At 50.2% G+C, this 14,722-nt stretch overlaps 1 protein-coding gene across 1 annotated transcript in view; it reads left to right on the top strand.

The window, feature by feature from the left end:
• ARHGEF17 (Rho guanine nucleotide exchange factor 17) overlaps positions 1-14,722 on the top strand; it is a 222,048-nt gene that overhangs the window by 138,269 nt on the left and 69,057 nt on the right. The window contains exon 2 of the mRNA XM_067533255.1: positions 10,485-10,562. Coding sequence (XP_067389356.1) covers positions 10,485-10,562 — 78 coding nt within the window. The remainder of the gene's footprint in view (positions 1-10,484; positions 10,563-14,722) is intronic.

The following is a 14,722-nucleotide window of genomic DNA, read 5'->3' on the forward strand; positions in this document are numbered from 1 at the left end:
GCCTGGGGATGTAATTAATCCAGTAATTACATCAGATCAGCCCCGGGGCGTGTTGAGAAGCTTTTAATTTATAATTAAGGAGTGAGGCCCTTGAGCAGGCAACGGGCGTGAGTGCGAGTGAAGCCCTCCCGCTGGAGAGGTCTCGGCAGGGGTTGGCCGTGGGCAGCGGGAAGCGTTGTACATTGCTGGGGATCTGGCGTGTCCCCTGCTGCAGTTCTGGAGGCCAGGCTGCTTTCCAGGTAGTGCTTTTCCTTTGGAGTCAGGACTGACTCCTGCCCCGGGCGGCCGCAGGGGTCACTGCCGCAGGAGGTGTTGTTTGCTCTGATCAGTACAGGTGACGTGGCCACGTTTGATCATTAAAAACCCCCTGAACATGCTGGCCAAGAGCGGAGGTCTGAATTCTTTGTGTCTCAGCCATGTTTCAGCTGGGCTGTTTACCGGCTGTGTATTTCCCCTGTCAGTCACATGGCCCCATGCTCAAGCATTTGAGTACAATTAAGCTTGTGGTGAAGTGTTTTGCTGGGTCGGGGCCATAAGCAGCTGCTGCATTCTTCTCCAGAGGTGGCTGCCTTAAAGTGGTGGGCAAAACCGAAGAAAAGAGATGGGCTTTGTAGCATGCCCTGGGTTATTTCAGATCATGGATGCGATGAGTTCCAAATTCTCAGACCACGCCTGGAAAACACCCTGCCAGAAGCTCCCTCTGTTGAATCGAGGTGATTTCAGATCGAAGTGGCTCTGCTGATGCAGTGGGGGCAGTATGTCTGGGGAGAGGGGGAGCAGGTGGCACAGAGAAGGAGATCTAAGGCCCTTTGGTGCTCCCTAGATCAGCAACCGCACCTTGAACTCCCAGCCAGTGCGGAGCAGAGTACTGGGCTCACATGCGCCTCGTCCTAATGAGCAGCTTAACATGGAAGGGGCAAAGGTGCAGATGGTGGTAGGAAGGTCTGTGTGACCAGAAACAAAGGGGGAAAACCCTGTCCCGGTCACGGCTGGTGTGTGATTGTCTTTCTGCAGCTGGGGAGCCAGCAAGGCAGTGGGTTGAGTAACAAGAGGCTGGCAAGTCCCTGAGCGAAAGGGAAACGTGTAATCCTGGCCATAACTCGCTGTCAAAGGACTGCCCAGGACTGAGCCCAGCCTGTCGCATTCTGCCGCCTACCTTGGTCTGCCTTTCTCTTTAGTACAGAGGTCAAGGCAGCAGGTCCTGGCTTGATCTGTCCCCGCAGGGGATTCCCCATCTTGACCCGGATCCAGATGGACTCCGTCATGCTGGCATCTCCAGATCTCCTCCACGCCCCGTTGCCATATGAAATAGCAAGACTGCTGCAGCGTGCCGTGTGCAATTCGAATCAGGAGCGACCTGTTGGCTTGTGGCAGGCAGGCCGTGCCGCCGGACTTTAGGCAAAGTTTGGGTTACTCCGCCCTGTGTAATGGGGCTTGTTACAAAGCTGGGGGAGGGGGTAGGGAGAGAAACACCTGCTGTTACCCACTGCCTCTATCTTTCAGAGGCGTCTAATCAGTGCAGTGGGGTCTTCCCGGTTCTCCCAGCTGCTGGTATAGCGCTAAGTGCCTGCCGTGCACATCAAAGCTCGTTGGAACTTTCTTCTGCAGGAGCAATTTCACTTTCACGTTTATTTGCACTGTGGCCAAATCCCCCACTGCAGACGTTGCTCCGTCACATGGAGGCTTTGGGCGTGCAAGGTGATAACGGCCTCCCAGAGGCTCCAGCCTCATGCTTACGTACGTGGGCCTCTGGCATCTGATCATCAGACCCCACGTTCCCCTGTCCCGAGCCAGCACTGTCACAACGACTGAAGTCCTGATGTTTGAGGGTTTTGTTTACGGTCTGGCACCGACGCAGCCGGTGGTGCGGGAAGCTGGGAATACCAGCGGGGCAATGACTCGCGACGGGTCTGACTTGGAGGCAGGAGGTGAAATGAAGTAAAGGAGAATCTGAGAGTGAATCTCGGGGAGACCTAGGGACGTGCGGAGCAGTCTCCCAAGGGAAGCAACGACAGCCCCATTGCTTAGATGGAGCTATGACAATTCACACCAGCTGATTTGCCCCCATGGGACTTAATTCCGATCTCACACCAGTGTACATGTGGCATCAGTCCAGGAGATGTGAAACTGGCGTGAAATGAGCGTTGCTGTGTCAATTTCTCGCTGCAGAAGGATAGGCTAGAAAGCGCACAGAGAAAGCCCTTAGCTGGAACAGATGCCAGCAGAAAACTGAGAGCTTCTGTGCTGAGCCGAGCTGTTTAAAACTCTCTTGGTTTGAATGGCTTTCTCTTTTTTATGGTCCATGTTCAAGTGGCAGGACAATCAGCAGCCAAAGGAAGAAATAGGTTGAAAGTGCCGACGTGCCGTTTCCTCAAATTCAAACTTCCTTTGTGGTTGTTTAAGTAAATGGCTACGTTGCTGCATCTTCCTAGCTGCAATCGTTATCAGTCGGTACCTTCTCTGCCCACTGCTTGGGCGTGGCGGTGGCTGTTTGCTACCTGCACCGTTCGCGACCCTCCTGAGCTCAGGAAGAGGGGAAAGCCGCCAGGGGAGTTCGGGCAGTGGGAAGACATGATCAGAGCGGCGGGAGAGGGATAGATCCGGGTGGGGGTGGCAAGACGCAGGGCTGGAGAAGAGATTACAAGAGTCAAGAGGAGAGTTGACCATGGCCTGATCTCAGGTTTTGTCAGCATAGCCAGGGAAGAGAGGACTGTGGAGAGGTTTGTGGAGCAGTGGCTGTCCAGCTTTCGAAGGGAATAATCCTCTTCCCTGTACGACCCCTTAATCCCCCGGTGCTTAGCTGTCAGACTGCTTCATTCTGCAGAACACCAGGAAAGGCGCCACAGACCCCAACTTGGGGGTCATCTCCATAAGGGAAGAGAGAGCAGGATTTTGTGAGAACCTGCGTGTGGGGGAGAAGAATGGACGGAAACCCCCAGACAACACCGAGATTGCAAGTCTGGGGGGCCGGGTGCACAGTAGAGACATGGGTGGTGATGGCTAGGTGGAGGGTGGGTGGGAAGGGGGTGATAGCAAAGACACAGCCGGAGGGTGCCTGACTTTCAGAGAGGTGGAGCAGCTGCAGGTCCGCTCGACTTCAGCTGGGATTGGGGGTGCTCCACACTCCTGGACCGGGATGGAGCACTGCCAGAGCAATCCAGGGCATCACTCCAGCGCCAGAAATACAGGCCCGAGCTCTGCTCCGGCACTTTTAATTAAACGGCTCCAGCACAACACCCAGTCCTCCTGCACCTCTGCTCCTGGAGATTGGACCACTTAGATCGGACTGTCCTTAGAGCCCCGGCTGGTTGTGAAGAGGGAAGGAGCCCTGGTCACTGAGAGACCTAATGTATTCGTTTCAGGGAATCCAAAACGGGCCTCGCAGGCTGGTGGGTAAAACACCACCGCTGCGTCACAGAGCCGTGCCAGCTGATCACCGAGCACACTTAGGCCAGCACTCTTGAAAACTCTACCCGAAATGTGTCACTGGCGTTAGCCTGAAATCTTCCTGTGGAGGGCTTGACGGCTGGTACAGGGCAGGTGAAAATCAGGATTCCTGGGTTCTGTTCCCTGCTCTGCCACTAACCCAGTGCGTCATCTTGAGCAATCCACCGAGGGCCCAGCCCCGTTCACGTCAACGTCAGCGTTGCTGACTTGAATCGGAGCGTGAGCGGGCTCGCGGCGTGTTAGTGTTCCAGTCTGTGAAGCGGGTATAATAATAACGTCCTAGCTCAGATGGCTATAGCCAGCCATAGTAAATTACTGACCGAAGGCATGTGGATGAGAGGCACTTGTGCAGTACAGAGGATGATTATTGTTATTGCTGCTTTTCATCTTGGGGTATCCTTCTGGACTCGTGCATCCTTGATGTCCATCCATAAACTTACTCACCCCACTGTAACATACCCCACTACTCCCTCTGGACACTAGAAAACTCCACTCTTCATAATGATACACTTCTGACCCCTCATCTGCTCAGTCTAGGATGATCCATTGCATTTACTTTTACACTGGCTTAAATCAGTGTCTCTTCTGGCAGGATGGTCCTGATGGGAAAATGTCTGATAGATCTTGTGGTTTGTAGGATAGCTGACCTCCCTCGCTTTTATTCGACGGAGAGGTCCCTACACCCAGAGCATTAAGATTAACAGGGGTGGAGGGTTAGCTACAGATGGATCCCAGTCACCGGGGAGTCCTGTCACAGAGTTCCCCTCACTGGGAAGTGTGTTTCTTGACCTCCTGGCTCTCGCTTCATCATGTATTGATGGTGCAAAAAGCCCAGTCCCTCGGCACTGCAGAATATTTTGATTTTAATGGAGACATCTGTAAGCCAAGCCGCCGCCATCTGTTCCAGCCTCTGATTTAAGACTCCAAAATTCTTCTGCGTCCTTCAAAGAGAGAGCTGGGTACGGCGGGGAATTAAAACGGGCTTGCCAAGAATTCGTCTTGGTGCCAAATTGCCAGAGCTTGGGATACAAACTGAGCCGGTTTCTGACAGCTATCAGCCAGATCTGCAGCATCATAGCCTCCTGCCCCCGTATGGTTAGAGATCACGAGTGGGGAGAACGAAGGGCCAGGCTGGAGGGAGTAAGAAAGGAGCTGGGGAAATAGCTGTGAATTGTTTTCCATCCTCCCTATAACAGAGTGGGGCATCTGATTTGAAGTTTGCGTAGCCTAGGGTTGTACTGACTTCTCTGCTCCATGCCGGGGGTGTTCCAGGGGCAGTTGCTAGCCGGGGGGTAGCCCTGTCATCACCATAGGGGCTCCATGCAATAATCCTGGTCTCCAGGGGAGCCCCCGAGATCCATTGACTTTGGCAGCTGAACCTTCCTGCTCAGGGGAAGCAAACTCATTCCCACCCCCTGTGCCCGTTCCCCCTTACACCTCCCCTGGGGAACAAGGATGGATAGTTAACTTGTGCTCCTGCTGACCCCTTGGCCTTGCCATAGCAGGGCACCAATTGCTGTAGGGTCTGCATAAATACCCTAACCTGCTCCAAATTGAAATCCGTGGCAGAATGGCTGTCATGAGTAATGGGAGGAGGAGCAGGATCGGGCCCAAGCTGTTTCTTTCCGGTGCCTACCCCTCATCGCGTAGCACTAGACCGTTTCCCTTCTCATGTTGTGGGTCCCCTGAGCATCACAGCTTGCAAAACGGTGCCTGATTGACAGCCCTGGGCCCTGAGAACAGCACACAGACTGAGGGCCACATCCAAAGCCCAAGGAGGCCACGGGACAAGGTGGACCCTCCACCAGAGGCCCTACCACACCCTGCCAGAAGAAGGTGCCCTTCTGGGGAAGAGGAGCATTGAGTTCAGTCCTCCAGGACTGCCCAGAGGGACTACCCAAGAGCAGCACCAATGAGGATTAGTTCTCCAGCAGCTAAAAGGGCCGGGAGCAAGCAGCAGCCAATCAGGGCCCATCAGGAAAGACAAAAAGGGCTGGCTGCTTCTTCCAGGGGCCAATTCTGGGTGAAGATGAGACAGGGGAGGGGGTCATTTAGGCTCCAGTGCATGAGTATCTGGCCCCAGGAGTCCATCTCGTGTAAATAAGTCTCTGGAAACGTTTTTGCTAAAGGGGAGTCGATCGATTGGAAGATCCGTTTTGCAAAAATAAGAAGCGTCTGTTGGAGCAGGCTGAGTATCTTAACCCAGTTTCTTGGTCTAAAAGAGCAAACTAATCCTGAAAGGCCTAATAAGCTAGAGATCCTGTGCACCTATCTATAGTGTATAGGGAAAAACCTGCTTGATCACGTAGGACTTCAATTTGTGAGACGTATGCTGGAGGTCTCATACTGCCAGGACTAAAACACCTTTGGAATTTATTGTAGATGATGGTCTGCCAACTCAAAAAGTGTTGCAGCCACTGTGGGGGAATTCTGTACTAGACCTTGTCCTAACCGACAAAGAGGAACTGATACCAGAACTAAAATGAATGGTAGCTTAGGTACGAGTGACCATGACTTGATCACATTTATCCTGTGCAAGCAGAATAAAGCCCAGACCAGTAACATATAAACTTGGTGCTTTAATAAGGCCAATTTCACAAAGCTGAAAACAATTATGAGCCAAATGAGGAAGAATTTCATCAGGAAAATCTGAGTGATAATTGGAAATCATATAAGAGCACCTATCTAGATGTCCAAAAAGCCACAATCAAAGAAGAAGGCTGTGGTGGTTAAAAACACCTACTTTAGAGGGAAAGGAAAGGCAGTTGTAAAAAATTAAAGACTAATATATAACAAATAGAAGAAAGGGGAAGTTGATAGTAGTGAATATAAATCTGAAGTTAGGAATTGTGGAAAATTGATAAGGGAAGCCAAGGGACACAAGGAGAAATCTAGGGCCAGCAGAGTTAAGAACAATCAGAAGGAGTTTTAAAAATATATTAGGAACGAAAAGAATCCTGACAATGGTGTTGGTCATTGGTAGATGGAAGTGGTAGAATTATCAATAATAATGTAGGAAAGGCAGAAGTGTTCAATAATTTTTTTCTGTTCTGTGTTTGGGAAAAAACAGATGAAGATATAGTCTCATCACAGGGTAATGATAACACTCTTTCCATTACACTGTTATTTTTGGAAGATGTTAAACAGAAACTCTAAAGTAAGTCATTTTCAAATTAGCAAGTCCAGATAACTTGCATTCAAGAGTTTTAAAGAGCTGGCTGAGGTGTTTGGTGTACTGTTAATGTTGATTTTCATTAAGTCTTGGAGCATTAGGGAAATTCCATAACACTGGAAGAAAACTAATGTTGTGCCAATTCTTAAAAAAGGTAAATGGGATTACTGGGGTAGTTATATGCCTGTCAGCCTGACATCAATCCCTGGAAAGATAATGGAGCATCTTGTTCAGGAATTGATTAAAAAAGAATTAAAGGGGGGTAATATAATTAATGCTAGTCAACAAGGGTTTATGGAAAATAGATCCTTTCACACTTGATACTTTTTTTGACGAGATGACAGGTTTGATTGATAAAGGTAATGGTGTTGATGTAATATACTTAGGCTTCTGTAAGGCATTTGACTTGGTATTGCATGACGTTTTGATTAAAAACATGCACATATTAAATGGATTAAAAACTGGCTAACTGATAGGTCTCAAAATGTAATTGCAAATGGGGTATCGTTATCAATCTAGTGTATTTCCAGTGGGGTCCCACACAGATTGGTTCTTGGCACTATGCTATTTAACATTTTTATCAGTGATCTGAAAGAAAACTTAAAATCACCACTGATAAATTTGCAGATGACTCAATGTGACACTGTGGCCAAAAGAGCTAATGTGATCCTAGGATACATAAACAGGGAAATCTTGAGTAGAAGATTATTTTATCTCTGTATTAGGCACTGGTGCGACCGCTGCTGGGATACTGTGTCCAGTCCTGGTGCCACAATGCAAGAAGAATGTTGATAAATTGGAGTGGATTCAGAGAAAAGTCATGAGAATGATTAAAGAATTAGAAAACAAGCTTTATAGTGATGGAGCTTCTTGACTCTATCCATTTAGCTTAACAAAGAAAAGGATGAGGGGTGACTTGATTACAGTCTGTAAGTATGGGAAATAAATATTTGATAATGGGCTCTTCGATCTAACAGAGAAAGGTATAACACAATCCAATGGTTGGAAGTTGAAGTTAGACAAATTCAGGCTGGAAATAAGGTGCCAGTGAGAGTAATTAACCATAACTGTTCAATGGTTAAGATCATGGTGCATTTTTCCATCAGTGACAGTAGTTAAATTAAGATTGGATGTTTTTCTAGAAGATCTGTTCTAGGAATTATTTGGGGCAGTTTCATGGCCTATGTTATACAGGAAGTTGGGCTAGATGATCACAATGGTCCCTTCTGGTCTTGGAATCTGCAAATGTGATAATTTTATTATATATATATTATTTTATTATCATTGGTATTTTTAATCATTAGCTGTTATCTGGCAACTATGTGTCCTGCACTAAATGGGACCCAAATATAAACAGAGTTGTTTAGAAACTATGGGCCCAAATACAGTGCAGTAGTAAGAGGTTAGTAAAGCTGTAATAACAAAGTTGTAACCTCTGCTACTTTGAAGAAGTGTGTTGAGGTTTGGGCCCTAAGAGAGAAAAACAGGTAAGATAAGATGATCTTGCAGGAGGGGAAACTTAAGGGCTGTGTGTGTGTGTTCAGGGGGTGGGAGTGGGGGCACATCGCAGAAGAAATGGCTTTTGAGGTCTTGATCCTTCCACTAGAGTAGCGAGCAGGCGGTGTTTAAAGAGATGTGGTCTGATTTCTTGGCGGTTTACTGGTTAGTATGTCTGACATCTGTTGGGATTTCTTAGTTCTCTTTTCTCTCCCATAACTGACTGCAGTACACATTTGTGATTTTATAGCAAGTTGGGTTGGTTACGATGTGTTCACGTTTTTAGGGGACGACCCAGAAATGGAAAGGCTGAGTAACTATACCAGGAAGGGTCTGACAGCACCGTTCAAAGTGCAAAGTTTGGTCTATAAAACCACCTACTTGAGCAGATTTTTGCTCGAAGGAGAGGAAGGATTGTTTAGTGCTAAGAGCAAAAGAATCTAGACTCCTCTGTCTCCTTTCGCTCTTGCACTGAATCGCTGTGTGACCGTGAGCGAGTCACTTTAACATGACGGTGATACACATACCTATCTCCTGGGAGCATGGGAGGGATTGTCTACATAGGGAGTTGCTCTGGTTTATTTAACAAAAGGTGTGAATTTAATCCAGTGCAAACCCTGGTGGATGCTCTTACATCAGTGTAGCTTAAGACGGTTAGGAACAAGGTTGTGCTAAACCAAAGTAAGAAGCCCTTCTTGAACTCAAAGCAGAGCGCTCACATAGGGGGTTGCACTGGTTCAACTAACCCAGTTTAATTAAACCAATGCAGGTCCGTGTGTAGACAAAGCCTGAGAATTAATTAATGCTTGTGAAACGCTTTGAGATCCCGGCAGGAGGGTTGCTATTGAAGTGAAGCTCTAACTGTGATTATTTATCAAGGTGTGGCGTTGAGGCTGTCAGACATGGAGGGTTGCAGCAGTTCACCTGGACGTGTGATTTTAAACCAGTTTAGTTAAATTGGTGCCAAAGGCTGTATGGAGGTTCTTATTTCGGTTTAAACCAGGCTTTTTTGCTGTCACTGAAGTCGAATGGGAAGAAGTTTAAGCTAAACTGACATACGTCTCTCTTAAATCAAAATCAGATTATCCCCACAAGGTTTTCCGCTGGCTCAACTAAACCAGTTCAGCTAAAGCAGTGCAAATGTGCATGTAGACAAGGCCGCAGTTCCACTCCCACCTTCTTCTCTTTCCAGCTGATCCTAGATAGGGTGAGCTGTCTTGAGTGTAAGGCTATGTCTCACCTCGGCCCCCGCGTTGATTAGAGAAAGGGAATGAGTGATTGTCCTCGGCGTCACACCTTGTTTCCCCATGTACACCAATGGCAGCCTTTCACACTGACACAGCGCCAGTGCACGGGATTGTACAAGGTGTCAGGCAGTGGAGAAAACAATAAGCAAACCAGAGCTTCAGCTCGTAAGCTAACCTCTCGCTAGTGGGGGGTCAGGAGGAAGCTTTCCCTGGGGCAGGGTACCCCATCACTGCCTGCTGCAGGGCTTCTTCCTCTGAAGCTGGTGCTAGTCACTGTCAGAGGTGGGCCCCTTGGGTAGAGGGGCCCCTTGGGTAGAGGGACCCCGGGTCTGATCCAGTCTGGCAGTTCTTATGCTCCTAATCTGGGCCGATAGGTATAGTCACCAGCTGATGGGGGGGGGGGGGGGGGGGGGGGGGGGGGGGGGGGGGCAGGAACTGTCAGCCACCAAGTGGCCCCTTTGTGGCTGCAGCTGCTTCTTTTCTCCATATAAAGGGCCAGTGATCGGGATAGGTTCCTGGGTAAAGGGGGAGCTTCCAGGTGACATGGTGGTTGTGGAAAAGAGACGTTTGCCGTCACCAGGTATCTCCAGGTGTAGCCCTGCTGTTTGAAGCAGCTAGGTCTTCTGCCAACACCATATTTCTGCCAGTAAGGGGGAGCCAGTCACTCTGGGTTCAGTGGCCTAGGCTGAGCTGCACAGATGAAGCCAAAAATGGGGGCTTTTGGTGCCCTTCTCTCCTACTACAAGCCAAACGTCCTGGGTACACGAGCTGGCCTATGTGTGTCCCTACCGTGTGTGAGCCAGGGAGTGGGCGGGCACTGCTAAAGGCCCCTCCCCCTGGAGGGGGAGGAGTCACTGGACTCAGGACCCTATGTGTGCCCCTAGCATGCTGGCAGTCAGGCCTTTTCTCTCTCACTGTCTCTGACCGCAAGGCCTGGGACTGCAAAAGAATAATGTGGAGGGAGTTCTCCTGGGTACGCACCTGCGACAAAGGCTCCCAGGGGTTGGTTTGGCCCTGTCCCTCCAAGTTGCAGGTTGCTTGCAGAATGCATGTGACCCGGGTGTAGCTCATCCGTGGGCATGACCCAGTTTCTCACTCTCTCTCTCTTTCCTTCCCTGCAGGACATGCGGAAACATGTCACCATGACACTGCTGGATACAGAGCAGTCCTACGTGGAATCCCTCCGCACCCTGATGCAGGTACCATGCTGTCGAGACACATGAGGAATGCAGCCGGGGAGGGGCGCGGGGTGGGATCAATTGCACAAACCCATGTACTGCATTCTGAGATCGCTCCTGATGCCTACCTGAGTCCCACGTGTAACGTCGAGGGAGGGTGACCAGATAGCAAGTGTGAAAAGTCGAGACGGGGCGGGGAGTAATAGGTGCCTATATAAGACAAAGCCCCGAATATCAGGACTGTCTCTATAAAATCGGGACATCTGGTCACCCTACGTCAAGGCTAGGACACAAGACCCATGCCAAAAAACACAGCACTTTAGCTGTCAGTAGTAGCCGGGCTTTTATCTTATACAGATATTCATCCAGTAGAGGGCAGCGCTGCACAGAGACATGGCTCAGCAAGCAGGGTGATGAGTATGGGTGCTGTCTGGTCTCTTTCCCTTTGCAAATGCTCCTGCTGTCTCACCTCCCTCAAAAGAAGCTGGGCCGTCCTCTCACTACGCTATGGATTGTCAGTATCTAGGTCATTGGGTTGCAGTAGGAAGCACTGGGCCAAACCCTGCCTTCACTTACCACTGATGAGGTCATTGGAATTGCATAGCTGGAACGTGGCCCGTAGCCATCGCGGGAGCGCCTGGGCTTGGAGGGAACGGTGAGGTCTTAGGTAGCAAGGACCAGCTCCACGGAGGACTTCGACTATCAAGACAGCGACCCTGAACTGGTTGCAGGAAAGAGCAGTGCGCTGAAGTCCTGCTTCCGGCGACCTGTGCATCCCCCTTCCTGCCAGCATCCTCTCAGTCTTGTCTGGGTTTAGCCTGAGATACTCGGCCTCCATGCAGGCGCTGAGAAAGCTGGGAGAAAGGAGGTGCAGAGCTGGGCGTGGTCTGCGTGCTGCCAACACCTCGCTGCTCCCCCAGTGGCTCTGCCTGGATGTTATGTGCTGTGGGGAAGAGGAACGAACCACGCGGGATCCTGCAGGTGACACCTCTGGGATGGGAGCAAGAGGGGCCCATAATGACCCTCTCCGTTTGGTCTGGGAATAACAACCCAAACCATTCCACACCGCAGGCTCGTGAAGGCGGGACGCCGCAGAGAAGTCCAGCGGGATGAGTGTGTCTGTAGCTCCCTTGACTAGGAGACTATCCATCACAGCAGCGAGAGCACGCCTGGGCCTGAAGCCTGATTCAGAGTGGTCATAAGACAATGTGCCCCATAAGACAATGGCCGACGATTACCAGCTCTGCTCTTCAGAGAGGCCCTGGGATCCTGTCCCGTTGGAGGAACGTGCTGCGTTTGATGTCCGATGCTCCAGCGTGTTCTACATGCAGACAGATTACACCAGCCAAGCAGGTGTTTCACTTTGCAGGATCTGCATCAAAATAACCCTGGACAGTGTTAGGTGACGCTTCGTTACGCTGATCTTCATTAACCACTTGGAACGAAATGGGTGTTTGTGCAAGATCAGCTGCCCTCAACAATCTTTGAATTCATTCCAGAGGACAAGGACTTTGAAAAGCTACCTGCGCCTGGGGGTGACCTGATAGCGTGTGCAACAGCTGAAAAACCAGTCCCTGAGCTAAGGTCAATATCACTATCCAGCTTCATATTCATAAACTGCTGTACCCAAAGCCCTGGGGAATGCAGTGGCTTTAAGAAGTCGCTCAGCAACCAGCCAGTTGCTGCCGGGAGACAGACGTGGCCAAGGTGCAGACCCCGGTGCATCCACACATGGTCTGGGAGAAATCTGTAATGCAACTTGTCTCTGATACAGAGGATGGGGGCGGACCTAGAAGATTACCAGCTGAGTCACCTCTGCTGAGGCCTGGATTCTCCCAGGCTGCAGTGCAATATTAATGATGACAAAGTTAATCAAGGAGCCCGTGGAAGAGATGTCTCCAGTGCAGGGACAATCCCGCCGCAATAGGGAGATGGACTAGATGTTTCGGTCTCCAGATTCTGTTGGTCTAGAAGTGAGCTGAAGGAGAATCTCTGCTGGCTCCTGTTAGTGTTGGAAGGGAGCAAAAATTGGGCATTTGCCCTTTTGTGTCTGGACGAGGCATAAAAACGGCCCGAAAGGTTGGGTTTTTTGGGTAAGGGAGCATTATTTTTAGTCTTTATTTCTAATAAAGTAGCACGTAGAGGATCAGGGTCGCATCGTGCTAGGTGCTGTGTGAATATAGAATAGGACAATTCCTGCCCCGAAGAGTCAGACTGATTTAAGATAAGATGCAACAGCTGGCCTGACAGAGGCAGGAAGGGATGGCCCAGTGGTTAGGGTGCTTGCCTGGAACTCGGGTGTCCCAGGTTCAATTTCCTGCTATATCACAGGCATTCTGCATGACCTTGGGCAAGTCACTTAATTCCTCAGTTCCCCGTCTGTACAATGGGGATAACAGCACTTCCCTGCCTCACAGGGGTGGGGTCAGAATAAATGTGTTAAAGAATGTGAGGCTCTCTGATACTACAGTGATACGGGCCATATAGATAGATAACTGAGATGATGGACTCTGCAAGAAAAACGTGTGCTAACACAGTGCCAACAGCTTTGCGTCTCCCACCCCGTACATGCTCTTCCAGTGAATAGATGGGTGGATTCTCTCCCCTGGGCGCCTAGCTCCTTAGGAGATCAGCAAAAGTCCCTCAGCTCACAAAGAAAAATTAAGCGGGTAAATTTGACTCCCGTGCAGCGACGCCAAGACGAATGGGGCTGGCAGGTGTGAAAGGCTGCTCCTTGCGGGGGGCGTTTTTCTGCTGCTTGTTCAGCTACATCTTCGGTTTATTTCTTTGTAAAAGAAAACCCTTTGGTCTGACCGAAACCAGAAATTCTCTGCTTTTCAGGGAGTGGACTTGGAGCCCCGGCGCACGGGAGCCAGGAGGAAAGCACCGAGGCTTAGGAGAGTGCAGCGTGATGCAGAACATAAGCTCTTGGGAGAGAGAGTTAATACACAAACGCTTGCCCTAGGATCTCCCGTGACGCCCCGGGAGCATTCCTGCGTTGTGTCACTCAGTGGAAGATGGGGAGGGTGGGTGTTCGGAGAGGAACTCGTTTTGTGGGGATGATTAACAGGCATAGGAACGTTCCCATCACAGCTGCTCCAGCCCATCAGGCTGCATTCTCCAGGGGCCAGGCTGGTTAGAGCCACATGGCTGAGGCCAGGCAGTTAAATTTAGCCGGAGTATTTCCTTCTCTTTCACTGTTTTGATGCCAGGCTGGATACGGGCGCTTTGCTTGCAACCGAGCATGTGCTCACGAAACAGTTGTTTTCCCCCTTTAGATTTATAGGGTGAAATCCTGGCCCCAGTGAAGACTGTGGACGTTTTCCTGTTGATTTCAGGGGAGCCAGGATTTCACCTGAGCAACAAGGAGAAAGTGCCTCTCCCAAGCCCTCGGCACCTTTGAGACACCGTTAAAAAAGTGCACTGCACCTTCTTCTTCTGTGCACACGAGCGCTTCTGTCGGTGTGATTTATGTCGTTCAGGGGGTGGAATATTTTCATCCCTGAGTGACGTCAGTTTTGCCGACATGGGCAGTAGTGTAAACGTAGCTTCAGTGTGCTCCTCCTTCTCCCTCCCCCCCCCCGACCCCCGGCTGTTCGTTGTATTCGCATATTGTCACTCATTAACGCTTGTAAGTCAGAGATGAGCATGTACAGCACCTAGCACAATGCAGTTCTGATCCCTGACTGGGACCTCTAGGTACCAGCATAATCTAAACCATAAGTACATGACCAGCTAGAGAGATCAAATCAACCATATCCTACCAGGCCCACATTCATTCTGTATCCTGTCCCAGCGCGCCCCTTCCTGCTCAAATGCCTGGGCAAGTCGATGGGCCTTGCAAAATACTCTAAAGGTCACCAGATCCTGGCTGCTTCCGACCAAGCCTGGGTGTCATTTCACTGTCTAACAAGCACTCTGCACAAGCCATGGGGGCAGCCCTGCCTGGAGATCATTGCAGCCGTCTCATTCGGAGATGGCAAAGCTATGGAGCCATTGGCGAGTCCCCGTGCAAAAGAACCATATTGCAAGTTTCCAGCAAAACGCTGCCGCCGTGCGATCATGCGATACCCGCTGGCAGTGTGCAGTGCCCCTCAGCTGTGAAGTCTCATGACAAATGATGGGCACGGCCCTTCAGTCAAACATGCCGATGTAGCATGACAATTTCTGGTGAGTGCCCC

The sequence above is a fragment of the Emydura macquarii genome, unplaced genomic scaffold (assembly GCF_026122565.2).
Source record: "Emydura macquarii macquarii isolate MOO-44397 ecotype Brisbane River unplaced genomic scaffold, CSIRO-AGI_Emac_v2 contig_3328, whole genome shotgun sequence".
Lineage (NCBI taxonomy): Eukaryota > Metazoa > Chordata > Testudines > Chelidae > Emydura > Emydura macquarii.